We start from the raw sequence: 24,408 nt of genomic DNA on the forward strand, positions 1-24,408 counted from the left end.
GTGCAAAAGTGCACAAGGTGTTTGGTGTGCAAGTGTGCAAAGAATGGCAAAGTGTGCGGGTCAGAAACATCAGCACCTTTTGTTTCACAGCACTCCACGGGAAGAGTTTGTAAGAGAGCCTTTATTTATATAACTGCTTTCTCAGGAGAGGATGGGCTCAGGAGCGCTGGCAGCAGCAGCACAGCTGACAGGTTCCTTGTGCTTCTGTCTTTACAGTCCATGAAGGGCGATGTGGGAGGGAAGGGCCCGCACAGGAGGGCATCTGCTGGGCTGTGTGCTGCACTCGTGCTGTCCTGATCGCATCCTTCAGAAGAGCAGCACGCTGCGAATGCTGGAGAGGGAGGAAAGGAAGGGAGGAGTTACAAGTGTTGCTACTGGCAGAGCCTGCGAGCTGACAAAAGTGCCGCTTCAGGAGCTGCTGTGCATCACTCCTGTTGGTCCGAAGCAGAATCTCACCTTTTGCCTGCACGTAGCAATTCAAATCCCTTGTTGATTTCAGCAAATGGCAGCGTGTGTGTGATCAGCAAGTCGGAGTTAAATTTCTTCTCCAAATAGCTGGCAACTAATCTGGGGATAGAGTCTCTCATTTTCCAGCCTGGAAATGGGAGAAATGGCATGCAGTGAATAACTGGAGAAATGGTGATTTGGTATAGAACCCTTGGTGGAGTTGCTTGGTGCCGGATCTTTCTAGAGGGGTCAGAAATTTGATAAAATATTTTAGATATATTGTTGTTACATGCTTGGTTAGGTGCCTTCAAACACAGTGTATTGTATGATTCGATTATTTTGTGAGGTGGAATTTCAGTGTTCATTTTCAGTTGTAGATTTAACATCAGCAGCCTCCTACAAAGAACTTCTGGGACACTGCCAAGCTTGAAGTATTGACAGTTCCTTCGAGCCTGGTGGACAACAGCTATGAGAGAGATTTCCTTTTGCTCTTGTATGGAGTACATTGCTGGACCATGTAATTTGCATTGTGAAGGAAAGCACTATGTATGTGAAAGCACTATGTATGTGCTGGAGCATATTTGTTCCAGAGACATTTGGGAATTCCCATTACGGGAGATGGCTGAAACGTCTAAAATGTCTTTTTTGGCTTCCTACCTCCAAGCACAGTCCCTTTGCAGGTGCGCCCACTTAGTAGAAGGAATGGATCAATGGGAACTGTTGAACCAGCAGGTGGTTCCCCAATCATCACACAGAGCCCGGTGTTCACATTGCAAGAGGCCAGGGCGGCAATCTGGTGGGACAGGCAAGCACATTAGCTGAATTTGTCATAAATGCATTCTTTCCTTGCCTCCCTGGTACCTAATAATGGAGGCTGTTTTCTGCATCAGCCTTGGAAAGCTCCATTCCTGCTGTTACAGGAATCATGAATCATTTCTCCCCAAGCAGAATGGCCTGAAGTGCAGGCAGCATGCAAAAAATGCAAGTGTTGTGATGGAATTTGTCTGATGGAAATCTGGGAAGGAGGACGTGCTAAAATGTCACATACCAGGGTATCTGCAGTTCCAGCAGCCTCAAAGGAGCAGTCCACGCCGTGACCGGTCATCTCGGTGAGCACCTGCTGGATAGGCTTCTTGAAGTCTTTAGGGTTGATGCACTCGGTGGCTCCCATCTCTTTGGCCCTGGCAAACTTGTCCTCGTTGATATCGATGGCAATGATGCGGGACGCTCCAGCTGCCTTGCAGCCCATGACAACAGAGAGGCCGACTCCTCCGAGGCCAAAGACAGCACAGGTGGAGCCTGGTTTTACCTGCATGTCATGGGGCTGGATTAGTCTCCTGGGTGAGGAGGAAGTTTCTATTGCTTTTTTGAGGATGTGAAAATGGCTGTGGGATGCTTAATTTTGACACGTCTGAATACCTACCTTGGCAACGTTGATGGCAGCCCCATAGCCAGTGGGAAAACCACAGGCAAGCAAGCAGACTTTGTCCAGAGGTGCAGCAGCATCTATCTTGGCCAGGGTGTAGTCGGGCACAACAGTGTATTCTGCAAAGGTGCTGTTCCAGAGGAAATGATGGATCTGTTTCCCTTTGCAAGTGAATCTGCTGGTCTTGTCAGGCAGCAGGTTTTGTGGTTCAGTGAGGCTGTTGGAAGTGTGTGTGTGTGAGTTGCTCATCACATAAGGTACATGTGTGTGCATGTCAGAATTGCTGATGGTTTAGCCTGTTTGGGTAGAGGGGTAGGTGAAAACAAACTCACTGTGATTTCACGCAGTAGTTGGAGTCAGGATTTAAGCAGAAGCTGCATTTTCCACACTGAGGAAGTGGAAGGAGGATGACTTTGTCTCCTGGAAGAAAGCAGATCCAGCGTCAGCTGCCTCTCACTCGGTGGCCTGTTGGCATGCCTCTGCTGAGCTTTGTGATGACGGCACCCCGGCATGAACGCTCTCCTTTCCCTGTCCGAAGAACACGTTCAGAGCCCACCTCATGCACTTTTGGTATGGATGAGGAAAGTGCGTGTGACAGCGCAGCACAACTGGTGTGCGGCCAGAGGGAGTTTCTGATCTCTGGGCAGCCTTACAGACTTTGAGAGCTGGGTCCTGGCTGCATGCGTTGGTTACCTGGTTTCACAGAGGTCACTCCTTCTCCAATGCTCTCCACAATCCCAGCTCCTTCATGGCCGAGGATGACTGGGAATTCTAGATCAGGAAATGTACCTTCAAGAACGTGGTCATCTGTGCGACAGATCCCTGTAGCCACAATCTGTTAGCAGTGAAAGTGCACAGAACATCTGGAACAATGTTGATCGGCTCTGAGACCCTCAGTCCCTTTGTTGTGGGAACTGTGAAATGTCACACAACTGTGCTTTGGTGGTTTTTTTTGCTCCACCTGAATACTTACTGATCTATGGGTCCCAGTAGTATTTGCCCCAGGGTTCTCAAAGAGATGCCTGATTTCATTGTGGGTCCAGTCTTTAATTATTTTTCACTAGTTTGGGTAATCTGGAGATGTTCCTATCTACTAGAAGGTGGTATACTTCCCAGTTGTCATGAAGAAACAGAAAGACAATCCTGGTAATTACAGGTCTGTCAGTCTCACTTCTTTGCCTGGCAGAATTGCGGAGTAGATTATTCTGGGAGATATTGTAAAATACTTGAAAGATAATTGGTCACATCCAATGGGGGTTCACATGGGGGGAAAGTCCTGTGTAATGAATTAATCTCCTTTTACAATAAGGCTAACCCCCTGCTCCACCCTCCCTCCCACTTGACCAAGGGAAGCTTTCTTGGCTTTTAGCAAATCTTTCAGTATCTTGTCTGTCTTTATCTTTCAGGACCAAATGTCCAGCATACAGCTAGACTGAAACATTATTCAGTGGATGAACAACTGGCTGATGGGTTGGGCTCAGAAGGCTATACTAAATGTGGTCATAACTACCTGGTGGTCATTAATGAGTTTTGTCAGGGCTCCATCTTGGGGCCAGTTTTCTTTAATTATTTCATCAATGATCTGGATATGGAACTTGATGGTATACTAAGTAAGTTTGCAAATAATACTACATTAGGGAGGGGCTGTTGACTCTGTAGGGGGCAGAAAGGTCTTGAAGAGAGATCTTGACAAAATGGAGAACTGGGCAATCACCAACATATGAACTAAACAAGAGCACGTGCTAACTTCTGCGGCTGGCACAGGCAACTGAAGATATATGCACAGACTGGGGGATGAGATCTTGCAGAGCAGCCCTGTGGAGAAAGGCCTGGGGGTTCTGATTGCTGGCAAGTTGAATCTAAGTTAGCAGTGTGCCCTGGCACAGCCCATGGGGTGAACCATACTGTGGGGTGCATCATGTCCAACACTGCCAGTCAGTCAAGGGAAGGGATTGTCCCACTCTGTTCTGCGCTGGGCCAGCCTCACCTCGAGCACTGTTTGCAGTTTTGGCACGACAATATAGGAAGGACATAAAACTGAAACTATTTGAGAGTGTCCAAAAGAGACTTACAAAGATGGTGAAGGCTGCGAACAAGATGTGTGAGGAGTGGCTCAAGTCCCTTGCCTTTTTAGCCCAGAGAAGGGGAGACTAAGGTCAGGTCTTCCAGCAACCTCAGTCCTTCCTCATGAGGGGAGCAAAGCGGCAGGCACTGAGCTCTGCTTGATGGTGTCAGGGTCCAAGGGTGTGCAGTGGAGCTGCATCAGGAGAAGATGAGACTGTGTGTTGAGAAAAGGTTCTTCACCAGAGGGCAGTCAGACATCAAACAGTCACCACAGGGCAGTGGTCACAGCATGAAGATGCTGGAGTTCAAGAAGCATTTAGACAACGTTCTCAGATAAAGGACTTGAATTTTGGGTGGTTCTATGTGGAGACAGGAGCTGGATTCAGTGAGCCTATTGTGGGTCCCTTCTAGCTTTGGATATTCTATGGTAATATGATTCTAGAAACATCTTGACCACCATTGATCTCCATAATGGATCCAGGAAATAGGGTGTAGTAATGTTTGTCTCCTTCCCAAACCTTGGGAAAGATTAAGCTTCAATGCACCATGATTCCCAATGGTTATATTTTAGCTAAATCCTCCAAAAAATATCCCATACTGGAAGGGGGGGGGGGGGGGAAGGAAATAATAAAACAATGAAAACAAAAAAAAAAACAACAAAGTGCTTTTACCTTGACTCGCACTTCGTGTGCCTTTGGAGGTGCAACCTCTATCTCCTCAACAGAGAGCGATTTGCCCGCTGCCCAGGCAACTGCAGCTCTGCATCGGACAACCTGGAAGAATGGGAGCGGTGAGGCTGTGTGAGAAGGTGCGCCTTTGAGAAAGAGTAATGGATTAAAAGCAGATCAGCTGGTGGTTTGTCGGCCTCTGTCAATAGCGCAGCTCCAAGGAAGTACTAAACGCTCATTCTGCCCTGGCCTGTGCCCTCCCGATGACCGCTTCAGCAGCCTGTTGTTTCAATGGGATCCTGCGGTCTCCTTCTTACAAGCTGTTCCCTAGGAGAGGAGAGGACGGAGGCACTTCTGGAAGGAAACTGAATCGCACACCGCATTCCTGGAGGAGTCTGGAGCAGAAGAGCAGCTGGCATTTGGGTAGCGTTCATAGCAAAACAGCTTCTCAGTTTTCAGTGGGAGAAAGCTGTTTAAAGCCCCCTCCCTCGTGCTGGCTAAGCTACTGCCTCCCACAGAGACTGACGTGCTGCAGCTGTATGAGAGCAGAGGCTTGTGCAAGTCAAAGAGGATTGGGTGAGACAAGGGGAGTCAGAGAAAAATGGTCTGCAGCCCAAGTGTGCTGGCTGAGCCATTCCCAGGGTATCTCTGTGGGAGGGCGGAAGGAAAAAAGGCAACAAGGCATCCTTACTTTTCCAGTAGTGGCCATGTGGTCTGAGAGGAGCTGTCTCCAGCAGTGGCAGAGGATGGAGGCTTGGTGCCGTCTGCACGTCTGGACCCATGTGTTGTGTGGAACCCCTGCGTGCAGCTGGGCACCGCTGGCTGCAGGTGAAGGTACGGCAGGGGTGTGCTGGGAGTCCTGGCAGAGGGCCAGAGGAAGCTCAGAAGAGAGTGGGAGAGGTGGTTCCCTGCGTACAGGGCTGGGTGCTGAGGGCGTAGTGAGTGGGGAGGAGGTGGGTAGCAGCATGGAGGTACCGATGGTTGTTGGCAGCTATGCTCTGTGGGGAATAAGCAGAAATCCTCCAGGAAGGCTTTTATTGGTGGTTCTGCCTTTTGGGAGTATTCCCCGTGCCCTCTGAAAGGCACATCAGAGCTCAGAGAGACTTTTTCTCTCTGGCTGCTGGTGGAAGAGCTGGAGGGAGGAGACTCCCATCGCCAGCTGTGCTTCCTTAGGCACCACTTGTTGCTAAGGAGAAACCTTTGGCCTGGCAGCAGTTTGCCCCAAGGTATTTGTTTAAAGGTTAATAATTACAAAAAAGAAGATAACTCTAAAACATGATACGGTGAAGTCAGGGATGGGAGCTTGTGCTTGCCCTTGGCAGTGAGGCCCAAAACCCAGCTTCCAAGTCACGTGAGCCCTCTGAAGACTTCTCCTAGTGCAGAGAGGCATGGCTAATGTGTCTTTCTTCTGGCTGAGCCTTAGAGGCCCTGTTGTATGCCTGTGGCTTCAGCCGTGTGGAAGTACTGCTGGTTCGGCTCATCATCTGCACTGTGATGATCAAGTTCTGCCATGCTGTTGGGAGGCGCCTACGCCCTTGGTGTTCCCAAACCCATGCGCACTTAGGACATCTGTTATTGACTTTACATGCTCCTGAACAGGACAGAATTGACGATGTTTGTTGTATTTTCTCCCTTATCTAGGAATTACTGCATGGTATCCCATGGGAAACTGTCCTCAGGGACATAGGAATGGAACGCTGCTGCCAGCACTCTAAGAACACCTTTCTGAGAGCACAAGAGTTCTCAATCCCTCAGCAGGGAAAAGAAGGAAATGTAAAAGCAGTGAAAGCAGGGATACTGGCCTAGAAAGAATGCAGGGATGCCATCTGAACGTGCAGAGATGGGATCAGTAATGCCAAGGCACAGATGGAACTGAGCTTGATGAGGAATGTGAAAATTAACATGAAGGGGGTGTAGAGAAACAATGGTCAGAATAGACGGACAAAAGAGAGTGTACCTCCTCCAGTAAATGAGAAGGGAGGACTAGCTTCAATAAACATACAGAAAGCTGAGGTACTCCGCAAGTTCTTAGCCTCAATATTCATTGGCAGTCAGGCTTCTTATGTCTCTTTTGTGTCACTGATCTTTTAGGCGGGTCAAGGGTGCAAAATCCCTCCCACTGAAAGAACAGAGCAAGCCAGATACTGCCTCATAAGGCTGAAATTGTACAAATCTATGGGGCCAGATAGCATGCATACCAGGGTCCTGGTGGAATGGGTTGGTGTGGCCACCAAGTCCATCTCCATCGTATTTGAAAAGTCAGGGCTGTGAGGCAAAGGCCTGGTGACTGGAAAAAGGGAAACAATCACTCCCATTTTAAGAAAGGAAGACCTGGGGAACTATGGACTGGTGAGCCTCATGTCTGTGCCTGGGAAGATCAGAGCGGATCCTCCTGGAAGCTGTGTTGAAGCACATGAGAGACATGGAGGTGATCTGAGATGGCCAACACAGAGTCTTCATCAATGACATCGAGTATGGGGTTGAGTGCACTATCAGCAAGCTTACCTATGACATCAACATGTGGGGTTGACACACCAGAAGGATGGGATGCCATGCAGAGGGACCTAGACAGGCTTGAGCAGTGGGCCAATGTGAACCTCATGAGGTTCAACAAATCCAAGTGAACGGTCTTGCACCTGAGTCAAGGCAGTCCACATTGCCAGTACAAATTGGGAAATGAAATGATTGAGAGCAGCTCTGCTGAAAAAAAAATTGGGGGGACTGGTAGATGGCAAGCTGGACATGAGCCAGCAATGTGTCCTCACAGCCCAGAAAGCCAACTGTATCCTGGGCTGCATCAAAAGTAGTGTGGCCAGCAGGTTGAGGGAGGTGATCCTCCCCCTCAACTCTGTGTTGATGAGACCTCAGCTGAGGGTTTCTGTCCAGATGTGGAGTCCTCAGTACAGAGGGACATGGATCTGCTGGATTGTGTCCAGAGAAGGACCATAAAAATGATCCATGGAATTGAACGCAGGAGTTCAATTCCAAAAAAGGATCCATGGAATTTCCTACAAGGACAGGCTGAGAGAGCTGGAGCTGTTCAACCTGAAGAAGAGAAGGCTGTGAGGTGACCTGATAGCGGCCTTTTGGTATTTAAAGGGGAGCTTCAGGAAAGAAGGGGACAGACTCTCTAGCACAGTCTGTGGCAATAGAAAAAGGGGAAATGGCTTCAAGCTCAGGGAGGTTAGATTTAGCTTAGGTGTAAGGAAAAAAATCTTTTACAGTTAGGGGGATGAGGCACTGGAACAGATTACCTGGTGGTTTGATTGATGCCCATTCCCTGGCAACTTTCAGGGTAAGGCTGGATCAGGCCCTGGGCAATCTGATCTGGCTGTGGTGTCCATGTTCATTGCAGGGGCATTGGACTGAATGGTCCTAAGATGTCCCTTCCAACTGTAAGGATTCTATGATGCACTAAGGGCGCATTGTGTCTGACCAATCTGGTGGCTTTCTGTGATAAAGTGATGGCAGTGGTTGATAAAGGAAGGGCAATCCATGTAATCTACCTGAACTTCTGCAAAGCTTTTGATACAGTCCCATACCATATCCTCATTTCTAAATTGGAGAGATATAGACTTGGAGGCTGGACTATTTGTTGTCCATGTGACTATTTGTTGAAAAAAGAATTTGTTGGATGGTCACAGCCAGAGGGTTGTGGTCAGTGGCTCTATGTCTAGATGGAGGCTGGTCATGAGTCATGTCCCTCAGGGGCCAGTCTTGGGATTGGTGCTCTTCAACATCAATGGCCTAGATTGTAAAATCAAGTGCACCCTCAGCAAATTGACTGAGGAGACTAAGCTGAGTGGTGCAGTTGGTACAACAGAAAGAAGGGACACCATCCAGAGGGACCTAGACAGACCTGAAAAGAGGGCCCATGAGAACCTGAGTGCAACAAAGTCAAGTACAGGGTGCTGCAGTGGGGTCAGGGTAATCCCAGATATGTGTACAGACTGGGAGAAGAGCCCATTGAGAGCAGCCCTGCTGAGAAGGACACAAGGGTCCTGGTGGATGAAAAGCTGGACATGAGCCAGTAGTGTGTGCCTGCAGCCCAGAAAGCCAACAGTGCCCTGGGCTGCATCAAAAGAGGGGCAGCCAGCAGGACAATGGAGGTGACCATCTCCCTCTACTCAGCTCTTGTGAGGACCCATCTGGAGTACTGCGTCCAAGCATGGTGTCCCTAGTAAAGGAGGGATGCAGAGCTGCTGGATCTCATATGAAGAAAGGGAGAGGGAGCTGGGCTTGTTTAGCTTGGAGAAGGTTCTGGGGAAACCTCACTGCAGTTTTCTAGTAGATGAAGGGTGCTTATGCGCAGGAAGAAGACTGACTTTTTACATACCCTGATAGTGATAGGACAAAGGGAAAAGAGCTTGAAACTAAAAGATGGGAGATTGAAGTTGGATGATAGATGTAAATTCCTTACTTACTGGAACAGGCTGCCCAGAGAAGCTGTGGATGCCCCATTATTGAAAGCGTTCAGGGTTTGAGTGGATGGAGCCCTGATGTAGTAGGGGGCAACCTTGGCCACAGGAGGGGATTGAAGCCAGATGATGTTTAAAGACTTCTTCAACCCAAACGTGATCTCTAGCATCCCTGGTGCGGAAGGGCAGTGCTAATGGGCCTGACATCTGGTGGAGCAGTCTCCTGAGACATGGCAGTCTTGTGCTGGGACAGTGGCTTCTACTCTGTAGAAGTACAGCTGGGCAACCCATTCCCCAGCCCTACCAGTTCAGCCAAACATCAGTGTGTTCGTGGCCAATTAATTACTTTCTGTTCCCACCAGGTAGGTTTAATCAAACTTTTTTTTACTTCTGTTGAGCTCAAAATTAAGATTTGTCTTAGCAGATACAGAAAAGCTTTGCCTCCACAGAAAATGTTTTATTAGAAGCCACTGAGAACTGAGACATTATGCCCCTCTTGTTTCTACTGAATTATTACAGACAGGGATCAGTTACATAGAATTGAAAGCCTGCTCCCCCTCTTTGTACAAATATGTCAGCGATCCAGTTCATGCTGTTGGTTCTCACACGCTACCTGCCCAGCTGGTTCAGCCCAACATCTACCTGGTGATTATCAAGTTCTGCCATGCTGCTGATGGGTGCCTGAGCCCTTGATGTTCTAAAACCCCTGGGCACTCAGGACAGCAAAAATAGACTTTGCATGCACTTTAAACTGCTTTTACTGTCCACAAAAAGTCTTTGGACCTGACTGCACAGATAATGCTGCATAAAGAAATCCTTGATGTTTGGGTCTTAATTGCTGTGCAAGCTGAGTTAAGTAGAGGCATATATGTTAGAGCAGCTCCTTCTGATAGGTCTAATCTCTCAGTAAACCTGTCTTCAAATCATTAACCCTGCTGGACTGCTCAAGGACTTGTTCAGCTGACGTACATTGTTTTCTCTGTCCCCTTATTTCAGTCTCCTTTACCCAGCTATTGGGCAAGCACTGTATGTGTACCTTTGTGTACTTAGCCACTTCCAGTAGTCCTATCATCTCCTTAAAAAGATAAGTCTGCATAGGCCATATTTTCCAAGATGGAAGTGCCTCTGTCCACGCTTCCAGGTTGCAGAAAGCAGCAAGATTCCGTATTTGTTTTGGCAGCTGATGGGATGCACTGGAATGGTACTGAGCTGTACTAGTGGCAGTTCAGGCTAGATAGTAGCTGATTTTTTTCATTTTACTGTGCAATCAGATGTAGGAAGAACAGGTTTTGTAGTAAGGTGGTTGATTAGAAATAGTTTCTGTTCCTGTTTCCAGATTACAAATGCAGAAAAAGCTGTAAGATTCTTAGTTTGATCTTTTGCAGACTGTCACTTGTCACTTGGTATTCACAGTTAAAGATCAGAAAACAAACCTTTCATAACACCTGCCCCAGCAGCACAGGCTGTAATATCATTTTTGGATATTAAGAGAAATTTGACAGCAGTAATGAAAAACAAAAGATGGGAAGAAAGATGATTATTTCCATTCTAAGTGCTTTGCTTGAAGTCTGGATGCTGAGCGTGATCCTTTTAAGGCGAAGGCGGTGGTGAAACTTTTCAGCAATGTCTGATTCATATCAGTTGTACTGGAGCAGAATGAAGTTTGTTCTGCTGCTGAGCCATCAAGAATGCTACAATACTAGGACGCTGCGAATACTGAAATATAAAATGATAAATTAGTGACTAGAGAAAGGGTAAAACTTTGCCATTTTCTCTGAAAAAAATCAGGCTATTACTGTCAGCCAGGGTAGTCCTCCCCTCCCAAACGATAAAGTAGATATACAAAGCCTGCTGCAGATGCAGAGAAGAGAGCAAAGTCCACCAAGCTAAATGCACTCAGTATCAAATGAGAAAAAAGAAGGGAGAGCAGAGCTGAAAGCCGCCATAGTGGGACCTTCAGCACTAGAATGGAAAGCATTTTCTTTCCCTTAGTTAGGAGTTCAAAACATAGACTGTTAACATAGAGACACCTGCCACAATAAATCTTAAAAACTACTACCATGCTATGAGCATTCCCATTCACTTTTTGAGGCTATTTGTTTCTCTTTTGCTGATTAGAAATGGCATGCAAGAAAATAATTAGCTCTACTCTGACTCCTTTCTCAAGCAGGTTATGTTGATTTCTGGCATAGATGATGGGGCCTGGAAATTTTAGGTCAGGTAGGTCTTGGCTCTCACCTGCTAGAGTGTAGTGGGCCTAATGTACATGGACAGTGAGCAGAGGCAGTCAGGAAAGGTGGTAATTCACTTTCTTGCAAGGGTTTAAAAGCTAGCCCCAACTTTCTAATGACTTTGGCTAAATAACCATAGGTACATTGTAGTGTGGTTCTTGCATACTCTATATGATATGTTGTCAACACTCAAGTGTTTTACCCAGTAACCGCTGAAATGTTTCACTTCATAAATGACTGGGTTAATGTCTCTGTCTTCAGATTGACTGTCAGTACTTTAGCAAAGCAATGGTATCCCCATCCTCACCACTTCCCCTGCTTGTTACACTAAAAACTAAAATCAGTGCAATTAACAGTTACAACAGATATAAGGACAGTAAAAAAAAAAAAAAAAAAAAAAATGCAGTTAAGTGCTGAATAGTTGGAACCTGAGAACAAATCTCAAAGAAAATATGAGGGGCAAAAATCTGCTACATGCTTTTTGTAATTAGAATGAGTAATGCCTAAAATGCTAGCAACTGGCAATGAAAAGGAAGTATAAATGCAGTTATCCAGACTGTAAACAACAGCTAGAACCTTCAAGAAGGGTAGCCTGAACACATATTAAAATATATAGATGTATTTCTCACTTTTGCCAATGAGAATTTTCAATTTTTGCCATGGAGAATCTCATCAAACATCTCTGGCAAACGATATTCCTGATTTCAGTATCCTATAAAAACATTGTCTGAGCTGAACTTTCAAAATATTTGAAGAATGCCAAATTGTAAGTCAGTATGCGCTAGTTCTGTATATACACAAACTACTTTCCCTTTTGAAAAGCTCCAAAGTGACTACCCAGTGAATTTAGGACTAATTGCACTGGGACTCTGTTCCCTAATTCACTGTATGAATGGTAAGTCGTTCTTCTAGTAAACATAGGTTATTCCTATATTCCTATTCCTCATCCTAAAACACTTCCTGAGATGTGATAGACCTAGCTTCCCATGTTCTTCTAGGTTGATGTTTTCAGTTTCCTTGCGTGCTCTTTTCCAATGGGCGCTGACTTGCTGTTCTGTGAGAGCTTTTCTCCCTCTGCCACAAGGATTCTTTGCTCAAATCAGACAGGAAGCAGAATCTAAAAATTCTGCTGGAAAGAAATAAAGCACCCAATACATTTCAAAATCTAAAACTTTGCTACCTTTTGTTACTACAGCAGCTGTTCGTGGACACATACTATTCTGGCCAAGAGTAATGGGCACTGTGGATTGCTTTCATCATTCTCTGTCACAAAGTCAGTCACGCTCTGTCTCACTGTGCAGTTCTTAAAGTTAAGATTGTTAAAGTTTAGCAGTGTTTACCTCTTCCCTGTCCTTAGCAGATCAAATCCTTCATTAATTTTAGCGAGAGGAAGAGTGTGGGTTATTAATGGATCCAAAACAAACTTTTTCTTCATGTAATCAGCAACCAGTTTGGGCACTGCATCTTTACTCTTCCAACCTGAAAGAAAACCACAGACAATGGATAATGAACCATTAAACGCTACTCAAAATAGATAAAACTTACAGGGGCTTAAATTCTTAGATAAACTTTCTACAGCAGAATAGCATGATGAAATACTGCAGTATAACTTGACCTTTGTAATATAGACTGCCAAGAGGAAGTGCTGTACTAAGTGTAGCTAGTCCACAGTGGAGTGGAGTGTGTATGACCAACACATACACACCAAGCAAGTAAATACTGTACTGGTACAAGTCTACGTTTCTGACATTTGAATCTTAAAAGATAAGGACACCCCCCACACTCTCCTTGTATGGGAATTGCTGAATCACAGCCTGAACCTCTGATTGACCACCTGAGGCCATGAGTCAGCCACAGGAGCACAGGTGAAGGCAATTCACCTATGCTACCGGAAGAGGTGGAGCCAGACTCCACTTCTCCTAGATCCCATTTAAGAGCTGACTGCCAGTGGGGAAGGATCTCTTCCTAGAGATTACTTCCTGTGGAGAATATTGTGAGCCTAGAACATTGGTAAGCATTTTCCATTTATTATTTTCCTGTTGTAATAATCTTACTTAGCCTAACTTTCCTGTACATTTCTTAATGATAACGTCTGTATATTCATTGATTATACATGCCTTAGTACTGTTTCATCCAGTTTATTGATGCCTCATTCCCTAAATCACCCACAAAAAACCTACAGTGCTGACATTTCTGTTGGTGACTAGAAACTTAATAGGAACAAAATAGGGCAGCAGGAGGGATTGCCTGTTTTTTCTAGGCTTTATCTGGCACTGCTTCTATCCATTATAACAGGATCCTCTCTCAGAATAACCTAATTTATCTTTTGCTCTTTTAGTCAGGTGTCTATTGAATACATCAGAGGAACAGGTTGCAAAAGGGAAAGCCCGCTCGTAATAAGCTTCCTCTGTCTTCTAGTTCTTTTAGTTTTGTTTTCACTGAGTGTGAAAATCCTTTGGAAAAGCTCAGAAAAGAGAGCAATTGTGAGTGATGGCAGCTTGCTGGGGCTTAACCTGGTAAGCAGGTTGGTCTGATCTGAATGTTCTTTGCAGTTCCCGACTCTGTCTTTGATCCCAGTTCTTCCTTTTCCTTTTTCTCTTCATTTGTCTTTTCTGCTCTTACCTCTTTCTTGCCCAGCCTTTCTTAATACCTTCCACTTTTGCTCTTTTCTGTCTTTCATTTTCTTTCCCCCCCCCACTTTCTTTTCCCCTTCTCTTCTTTTCTCCTTCCTTTCTTCATTCTTCCCATCTTTTTTCCCTCCTTTTATGTTATTTTTCTCCCTTTGTCCTTAGCCCACATCTTTCTTCTCACTCCTTTTTTCTTATCCATTTTATCTACTCCTCCTTCTACATGCACCAGTCTGTTTTCCGTCCTTCTGGGCCCTCTCCTCTCTGCCTTTTTTGTTTTTCCTTCACTCTCTCCTCTTTTTTTTTCTTTTTTCTCTTAATGTTGACATTTTTGTGCCTCTCATTCCCGCCTTTCTCTCTGTTTTTCTCTCTCTCCTCTGCTCTTCAGTAACCATTTGATAATAGTTCCTTCATGGATTCTTTGTGCTATTTTATTAGCATATTAGTTATCAGTAGTATGTCCAGCTATCAATAATCCACTCCCTTTGATTCAAGTTAACAGACAAGTTTCACAAGCCAGCCCAATCACATCTTTCCAAGTCCTCACCTCCAAAGACAGATCCTTTCCAGGTGCGACCACTGAAGAGAAGCATGGGGTCAAAACTAATCTTTTGTGCTGCAGGGGGCACTCCCACAATCACGCTGACTCCATAGTTGTTGTGGCAAGAGGCCAAGGCCTCAGTCTGCATTTAAAACAGAGGGACATGCCAGTGTCATGCAAGTCTTGCCTTCAGGGCTCAAAACCTTGATTCCTTCTCTCAGGGATCAGCTTGCATTTCCAAAACTGTTTCAGTAGCTAACACCATTTTATCCACTCATATTTTAGCTTGTTCTATTTTCCAATTTTGTCTTATTAGTGATAAGACACTGCTGGATAGACAATGTTGAGTTTAGTTACATGTGTAAAAATGAGTCACCCTGCTTGGATTCCTTTCCTATTAGAATTTACATTTAAGATCCTTTTCTTAAGTTTTTGAGTATGCTTCTGTCCCTGCATCTCACTGGCTGATAGCCAGGCTTAACAGGTTTCAAGTTAGCTTAGCACTTTACTGGCAGCTCTCTGCTCCTCACTACTGGTGCTTAGTGGGTTAGAGAAAAGTCAGCTAATGAGTTAATGCCTCTTTTGACCACATCTTTTGTTTGCATACCATGGTCTCAATACGGCCGATGACCTCAAAGGAGTAGTCCACACCCTCACCGGTCATTTCTGTCAGCACTTCATGAATGGGCTTCTTGAAGTCTTTAGGGTTGATGCACTCAGTGGCTCCCAGCTCCTTGGCCTTGGCAAACTTGTCCTTGTTGATATCGATGGCAATGATGCGGGACGCTCCAGCTGCCTTGCAGCCCATGACAACAGAGAGGCCGACTCCTCCGAGGCCGAAGACAGCACAGGTGGAGCCTGGTTCTACCTATATTAACATGGCATCCTGTTACAGTCCATGTAAAGACATTGCATTTTCTTACTTTCAGTATATTCTCACCTAATCTACTTCTTGTATATTAGATCACCTGTTGAGAAGACATTTGCTAATGCGTATGTACTAGTGCAGTAGCCAGCTACACTGATATAATCCTATATGCAACTAAGATAAATTATCCCTAGAATACATTTCTAAGACTAGATCTTCATTACTGCATTCGGCTTCAAGTTTATAGACAGATTATTTTTATGCTGCTCTATATTTCAATGGCATTAATATCCATAGTGTCACTCCACTGGAAATAGTGAAAAGTCACAGCTGTAAAAAGCCACATCTATGTACTGCTACAAATTCTTTGAATATACTATGTAAAGTCTCAGAATAGAAGAAGCCTGAAGTTACAATAACATATATTGTCTCTGTTATAAAATTTTTTGAGGACTGAGAAAGCTAGAGGTCTGAAAGAAAACTTAGCAAACTGCAATGAGTTTTTTTTATTGGATTTTCTATTGAAGACTTCTAAATACCTTAGAGGAACTGAGGAGGGCAAAGAACTAATATCATCTTTCCACCCTGAACACAGCAAAAAGAACATATGCCTGCTGGCTGCCATGCTGACACCTTGCTTACAGGCCACACAATTCTGAACAGAGCAGAAACACCTACAGTGTTTACCTGGGCAGTCTGCAGAGCAGCCCCATAACCAGTTGAAAATCCACAGCCAATCAGACAAACTTTTTCCAAAGGAGCCGCAGAATCAATTTTGGCTACAGCAGTTTCATGTACTACTGTATATTCAGTGAAGGTACTTGTACCAATAAAATGATGAATTGCTTTCCCTTTACAAGTAAACCTAGTGGTGCCATCAGCCATTCTTCCAGTAGGTGAAGAAGAAGAAAGGCTGTTTGAAAAATAACCAAACATAATGGTAAATGAGATCTATCATATATGGTCAGTCTTGTGTAAGTTAAAATCAAATAGGAGTTGCAAGGAATCTAGGAAACTCACTCATTTTTACTGCACAAATTGCCCTTGGTGCTTAAGCAAGATTTGCACTCCCCACACTGTGGAACAAAGAGTGGAATAACTGCATCTCCTAGGAAGAAAACAGTAATGATTAAACAAACAGACACAAGAAGCGTTCAGGTAAAAACACAAAACAAGTACTTTTAATTCCTTAAAAAAATGTGCAGTAGGAGAGCAGTGCTGAACTTATTTCCTTCCACTGCCTCTCTCTGACATAGTAGACATCATTAATGGACTTCTGACAACAGCTTTCGACACACAAAATCCTGGGTGTCTTTCACAGAAGTGAAACTGAGCTATGCCTTAAATCTTCAAAGCTACTGCCATTCACAAAGTATTCATTCAGCAGTTTTTCACATCTGCTACTTACTAATGCACAGGTGAGGAAACTGAGATAAAAACTGACATCTTCTAGGATAGGAGGTTGGCATGTTAAGATAAGAGAACTGTCAACTGTTTGTAGAAATAGGAAATAAGTTAAGCATTAATTTGCTCGCTCTCCTGAATCGTCATCTTATTTAAAGTAATTATCAGAGAAGCAGCAATGCATGCAAGGTAAGGCATCTCTAATTCTTTAGTACAATGATGCCAATTAACAAAGTAACCTGTGTTCTCAGTGCAATCTTTTACCATTTCCCACAGCAACGAAGTATGATAAATCCCTAAATTGATAATCTCTGCTGCAGGTCAATTTGTGATTTGACAGTTCTGGTATGTGGCTGATACTTCACATGTTCAAAATCAGTTTGATTTCCACTAAGTGGTGGAAAGTGACCTACAGAACACAGAATGCATATACATGCACAACATCCAGGCTTAGTAATCATTTTGCTAAATGAACTTTGCAGGTCTTGGAGCTTTTTCCCCCCATCCCCCTCAGAACTCAGAGGTAGGTGGGGGTGGTGTGTGTATGCACAAGCCTGTGCTGCTTGTTTCAGCTCACCTGGAAACATACATAACAGAGTGATGCATCAAGTTCTGGAACCAAAACTTATGAGAAAAAGCAGCTAGGGCTATAATTGAAATTTAAAATATACATTTTTGTTGAAGCAGAGATCTCTAATACAACTTATTATATATACTGACCTGCTTTAAATAGACTTCATACTTCTGACCAGTAAAAACAAAGACACTTGAAGTACAGAGGTGTTAAAAGTGAATTACATAGATAGTCCTCTGCAATGTAAGTATTCACACATAATAGGCTTCAACTTAAACAGGAGCCTGAAAACTCAGCACAGATTTTGTGTTCAGTTCTGTTTCATACCTGGCTTTAATGAAGTTACTTTCTCCCCAACACTTTCTACAATGCCAGCTGCCTCGTGCCCAAGGATGATTGGAAAAGGCATAGTCAGTACACCAGTCACCACATGGTCATCAGAGCGACAGATCCCCGTGGCTACAATCTGGTTTAGAAGAAGGGTGAGAATGCTTCAGCAATTCACTATGTCATGTCGTGTATGTACGTTATGTCATATGTTTGGAGCAGTCCCTTGCTTCTCTCTGTGTACATATGCACACAATAAAACTAAGGGTAAAAAGATTTAATTGCTCAACTCCTAATCTTCATTGTTTGCATGTCTCTAATTTACAAAGCAAGACTCCTCTGTGAGTGCTTGCTGTGCCAGCCCTTCCCATCGGGAGTCCCACTGATTGCTGGGCAGAACAAGAGGTGAAGAACAGAATAGAATCAATTCTTATTTTTGTATTTACACATACATATAAAATCTCGGTACTATATAAATAGAAAAGTATTGAATTAAATAACATTTCTATATAAATATTTCTCTTGTAATTTAAATCAATTTTAAAATGTTAAAATTTTTATTATGCGGTAGTACAATTACTTATTATGATATAATGATATAATATATATATTATATAATATATGATATATATATTATGATATAATGATATACATATGATATATGATCACTTATAATATTTTTATACATGTATACGTTACACATGTAAAAAAATACATAAAATTTCAGCCATACATAACATTCAATAGCACATTTTGTCTTTTCTTGCATTTAGCAGTTGTATTTGTTTTGAAAGTTTTAAATATGCCTTAACAACTTTTATTCTGACAAGTGCAGTTGTTGACCCCACGTAGGGGTTCTCCTCACACATACAACATTTAAAACTGCTCTAAAGCAACAGTATGAAGTGTAACAGATACTCAACACCCAGATCAAAAAGGAATCACCCAGTGCTTTTTCCCAGCACGTATCCAAAAGCAAGGCAGAAAAGTTCAAAACAAACAAAAAAAACCTTCTTAAAAAAAGGCATGATTAGATTTATGACTTGCAACATAATGCAGAGGAGCTCACTGAATAGCAACTATTTACCTACTGAATACTTTTCAAGACCACATCCTATGAGTCTACAGAAATAATTGGCTAAGCAACATTAAATGCAATTCATAACACTTCTATTAAAAAACACTTTAAATACCTTAATACGAACTTCATGTGCTTTCGGTGGGGCAACTTCCACTTCCTCAAGAGAAAATGGTTTATTCGCTTCCCACAATACTGCTGCCTTGCATTTAATAACCTGAAAAAAGAGCAAAGGAAAAGGGAGAGGCCCTTGCAATGAAAATGTCAACACAGTAAGATTCTTAACATCTGTACATGCAGAATTTCAGTTCATTTCTGGGGAGGAGTGAAAACTAGGAAACAAATTAAAAATACAACAGTCAGGGTTTTTTTGCCACCAAGATCATGTCTGACTTTGTTCATATCTCTGTCCCCATTATTTGTTCCTGTTCTTTTTTTGGTGGGGTCTTCTCATCACAGAACTTTGCACAGCTAAAGGCCATGGAATAAGATTTTTCCACATTTCCCTTAAGTAAGATGTACAAACTGCAAGTGCTCAGGTGCTATTATCTTAAAAGCAAAACAGAAGAGAATTAAGTCTATGACACCAGAAGTTCAGCATGTACCTAAGTATCCTGTGTGACTTGGGACCCTGCCATGCAGTGCCACACTGTGTTGCATGCTTCTGGGAAAGAGCAATAAAAAGCTTTGATATGATAAGTTAGCTAAGTAAAAACAGGCACATCTAGCAACAAGATGTGAACTGGTAATGAGGAAAGCAAGTACTAAGAATTAACAGACCTGCAATGTAAAATAGTGCACTTTCAGTAGCCAGATGTAAAGTGGGAAAGAGCAAGAGCTTTGAAAAAGAGACATGAGAGGTCTGCACTAAACCTAATGCTTCCAGTAAAAAAAAAATTACAAGTGAAGCAAGATCACATTTTAAAGGGCAACATTTTCAAGGAAACTTCCCCAAAAAGAGAAAAAGGACTTTATTGCCCATCGCTCACTAATGAATTCACAATTTGCAAACACAAAGCCTGTGCAATGTTTGTAAGAGCAAAGATAGCCAAGAACTGTGGATCACTAAGAGCAAATGAATCTCTCATACAGTTAGACATTGGTTAATTAGGCTGTGTTCTGATGGCTGACTATGAGCTTTTATTGGCTGTAACAGAATCCCCCAGATGAGCCAACAGCACACTTGATCTATATGACAAGCACTAACTGGAGTCACAGCATATTTTTTTTCTACTCGTGTTTTCTACCTTGACCTTAAAAATCATGACAGCAGAAGAAAAGCAAGCTGTAGAAACACACCCTTTTAGAGAGAAGGATTATGTAACATGGTCACATAAACTGCAAGGTAACTTGCATACTTCCTCAAAGAAAAATACACTGAAAACAAAGTGTGGTAACTCCACCACAACGCCCTATCATGCTCAGGCAAAGGCTGAACAGAGAACTGAACTTGGTGAATTTACCTCTGCTTGATGGTCTTAATATATGCATAATTACACCCTAAAATTTAACACAACGTTTTCTAAAGATGACAAACCGTTAATAAACTTACACGAAATGTAAAAAGCTAGAAAAAGTTAGAATCAGCCCGAGATCTCAGAAGGGAAAGTGATGCAGCTGATAAATACATTTATTTGTCTGAATACTTACTGCATTATATTATATATAATATATAATCGGAACTTGAAATTAGCTTTGTTCTTACTCTAACGTCATTAGCTTATGTTGCCTCAGTATTTAAATAAATTGAAATTATTGCCTTGAAGAGCCTAGCAGTGAGTACAGTTCAGTGAGTACAGTGGTCTGCAAGGAAAAGCAGCTCTACTGCACCAGCTTTCTCCTGAATTATCATTTATACCACCCCATCAGTATTTATGGTGTCCTTGCAAAGAAACTACATTTAAAATACATTTCTTAGCTGCAGCAAAGAAACTTTTCCTAAAAAAAACACTCCGCTTACTTTGCCCGCTGTGCTCATGTTGGCTGGCACGTCTGTTTTGAATCTTGCTCCCACAGGTGCTGATTCAAGCTGCTGATAGCACAGTCCTGTCCAATGCCCTAGAAGCTGGTCTTACAAAGTGCTTCTGTAAGCGCTCAGCTCTAGCATTTAGCCAAGCTGCTGAGCTCGGAGTCCCACCCCTTACATCTAATGTGCCAGCAAGAAAGCAAACCACCCATCTGCTGAGATCTTTACAGCTTATTGTTTTCACAGACCCTTTGTCACACTCATCGCACCCTTTTCATAGCCTCAGCGTCATGGAAAGAAGGCACAAGCCCTGGCTGGAAGCTCTTCCCTCCTCTCTGGGAAGCTGCCTTCCAAATCTACAGCCCTCAGGGGCACTGTGGGAGCAAGGAGAAGGGGCGAGCAGCTCCTGAACTCAAAATGGCAAGGTCATGGGAACACAAAGTCTTTGCTGAATTATATTGTTAACAGTCCTTAGAGCTCAGCTGATGTATCAAGACACATTATTTGCAAGCTGCTTAAGAAACATATGCTGTCAATCTGTGGCTCTATCTGCTCCTCTGACTCCTTAATTTTTACAATCTGGGTACTCATTGATCTGTTGGAACGGCTTTCAGTGAACAGTGACCAAAGACTACATGCTTAGTCATGCTGACTGGAAAACAAAATAAGAGAGAGGACACGTGCTTTTTCTTAGCACGTGCAACAGCCTGCTGGATTTGCAAATGATTGCCCAACCTGTTGGATCCGACAATATCAGCAAGCCCAGGCCCCACCACTCCTCACACACCCACACACTCACCCTCTCTGGATGCAGTGCCCTGGTGTGAGGGGTTGTATTGCCAACTGATCACGAGCAGAGATCACAAGTGAAGGTGCAGGTGTGGTAGGGTATGCTGAAGGTCATCGTGCTCCTCTGCAAACTCAGTGGGACAGATTAAGTTCCAGACTCCTGTAACCTCAGGTGAATCTTCAGAGACAGCAGGAAGTTCCAGCAGCCTCAGAGGTGTACCTCCAGCCTGCTAGGGATGCAAGCCCTGTTTGGTCCAGGTTAGCGGAGCAGAGATCATGAATCCCTGCTATTTAAAAGACCCATGGAGCAAAAAGAAAGGAGTGACTTCAGGCTTTCTACGGAAAGAGGCTAACAGGATCCAGAGGTGGTGACCTGACTCACCTCTGGGGCACAGCAGACATCAGGGAACTGATCCATAGTCTACTCTCCTCTTCTGAAACTAATCTCCTCCTTCTACCTCCAGGACCTTTATAGCATGATACAGCAGTGGTCGTGATTCATCGATTGATCTTGAAAATACAGAACTACAGGCAACACAGAAATTTCAGCTGCTTTCAGTAAAGATCATAGGCAATCTAATTGCATAAATATATTTTGATTTATGATAATTCTACTGATCAGCTATTACTGCCTGTAGTATAGCAGATACTACATGACATGCTGAGATGCTTTGTGAACTGTATGATCTTCGTGGCATGTCTAAGGCAGAGGACTCACAGATAAGCCCCCCATTGGTGAAGCTCATAGATGGACACTAACTGGGCCATTACATCAATGGAAGTAACAAATGCTTTCTTCTGTGTACTGCTTACAGTAATACACTGACAACTCCCTACCACGACATCCAGATTATGCAGCTAGTCTTGATGTCTGAATTTTCTGTTATGCCAAATGGGCCAGCTTAGCTTGTGCTCTCTCATTAAGTTGCTTGAATGCGGGCTTCTAACCACCTCGGTCTGAGCCCCTTTCCCCACCAGCCAGAGACCTCATGCTGCAACTTTGACACATTGGCTGGAAAAGACCTTGTATACAGATGGACAACCTCAAAAACCTAAAAGAGCTCATTTCTCACCCAGCAAGAAGAGAATCTGCTCTCCAAGTTGCTATACATCCCATACAATCATACATTTCTAAGAGTGAAGTGACAGCTAAAAAGCTCAAAGTAGACTGCTGAGAACCTCTAGGAAAATGTGATACCACTCATCTCAGATGTTGCCTTGTTCTGTCAAGTTTAGAATTTGTGAGGTGTGGTGCTATTAAAAAATTGGTAGCTTAACACAAAATGTCAACACAAAAATCACGTGTACAAAGAAGCTTCTGAATTCTGCCCTAACGCCTTCAAGGTAGAATATGTTCTGTGCGCTCTGTTTGGAAATACACCCAAAACACCACGGTATTCGTTCCTGTCATGTGCAAACTTCTTTCACAATGCCTAAGGAGGCAAGACCCAGTGACTTGTACTTCCTAGAAAAACCTAAAAATAAAAAATAAAAAAATCACAGAATGGCCTAGGTTGGAAGGTACGTCAAGGATCATGAGTCTCCAACCCCCCCACCACATGCAGGGCCACCAACCTCCACATTTAATACTAGACCACGCTGCCCAGGGCCCATCCAACCTGGCCTTGAACACCTCCAGGGATGAGGCACCCACAGCCTCTGTGGGCAGCCCATTCCAGCACCTCACCACTCTCATAGTAAAGAACTTGAATTTCTAGTCCAGTCTATTCCTTGACAGTTACAGTTTTCCTTTCTTCCCTTCTTCCAAAGTTCCCATCTATTTTTCCTTGTCTGTTTATCCACTGATCCCTTTGTTTCCTTTCCTTTTCCTTCCCTTAAAACTCTCCCTATCTTTATCTTTTGGCACATGGACTCCTTGGAAAGGTTTTTCAAGGAATGGAATGGAAGCTGTGATTTATCTCCCTTCACCAGACTGAGTGCATCCAGTCTGCAGGCAGAAATGGTCTTCAGGAAGAAGGTGGTAAGAAAAAGGACCGCATATGGAGCCAGTGAAACAAGGGCTGACATGCATAAGCATGCTGCACAAATTACTTTATCTGTGTTGTTCTGTCAGATTGCTCGAGATGCTAGGAACAGGACATAGGGTCAAAGTCCTGGCATGCAGGGAAGCTGCAGTGCCTCCTCTTTTTGGCTTACTCTCACAGGCCCTCAGGCTCAATGCTCTGTGCTTTGATACCTGACACAAAACATGCAACTGGCCCCAGATTCTATCCTGTCCCATTTTAGGGCAGTTCACTATGAAAGTATTTCTTCTTTAAGCTTATCTATCAAATCTTTTCCTTCTTAGGCAATTAAACGTAGTAAGTAATCACTTTATCAGCCTTTTATCTAATTCTGTCCATCTGAACATGTGGCACTAATACTGCCTCTCCATTGCTTCTCTGTCCAACCTAATAAGGCTCAGCAGATCCTCGTGAAGTGTAGAAACAGCTAAAGAGAAAGAAAAAACAACCATGCAAAAACTATGCTAGATTTGCTAGTGGCTATTGAGCTTGTAGACACAAGAATTCAAGGGCAGCCTCTTTTCTACTTGGGGCTTACAACAAAGCAAATGATAAAAGACTCTTTGGGGCTTCAGGATCAGAAACTAGCACCTGTATGGGCTGCTTCTTAGCTAGGTTTTGCTATCAGTTGCCTTCTTTTCTTGAAGAGATTTAAGAGCAGCATCTTAGCTGCTTAGCCTGTACATTACCCAAATATTTATTAAAATGATTAGCACAACAGTTGCACCAGGAACTCTCCTTTTTCCCTCCCAAATGTAAAAAAAACTAGCAGACAAACCTGTTTTCTTTCATCTTTTGCTTTTCTGCCTCTGAAGCTGTGACACACTCACAGAATATCCTGTGATTTAGTGTCTACATAACATAGTGTCTAACATAACAGACCAGAAAACTGTTCAAGAATTGTAAACTCAATTTAGCAGTTATCTGATTTTTGTCACTGAGACAGACAACCAGGG

The 24,408-nt window shown here is 43.5% G+C and overlaps 1 protein-coding gene across 1 annotated transcript; it reads right to left on the minus strand.

The window, feature by feature from the left end:
- Positions 1-306: 306 nt before the first annotated feature.
- On the minus strand, positions 307-20,651 carry LOC306945392 (uncharacterized protein; the record flags this gene model as incomplete). The annotated part of the gene is made up of 18 exons (XM_079534117.1): positions 307-331; positions 457-595; positions 1,105-1,240; positions 1,496-1,756; positions 1,871-2,090; positions 2,206-2,293; positions 2,567-2,708; positions 4,609-4,710; positions 5,297-5,464; positions 10,724-10,739; positions 12,595-12,733; positions 14,429-14,564; positions 15,030-15,290; positions 15,978-16,203; positions 16,311-16,398; positions 17,596-17,734; positions 18,789-18,890; positions 20,634-20,651. The coding sequence occupies 18 exons, from the start codon at positions 20,649-20,651 to the stop codon at positions 307-309; spliced, it is 2,406 nt and encodes an 801-aa protein (XP_079390243.1).
- Between the last annotated feature and the right edge of the window lie 3,757 nt (positions 20,652-24,408).

The sequence above is a fragment of the Tetrao urogallus genome, assembly GCF_951394365.1.
Source record: "Tetrao urogallus genome assembly, chromosome: 4".
Taxonomy (NCBI): domain Eukaryota; kingdom Metazoa; phylum Chordata; class Aves; order Galliformes; family Phasianidae; genus Tetrao; species Tetrao urogallus.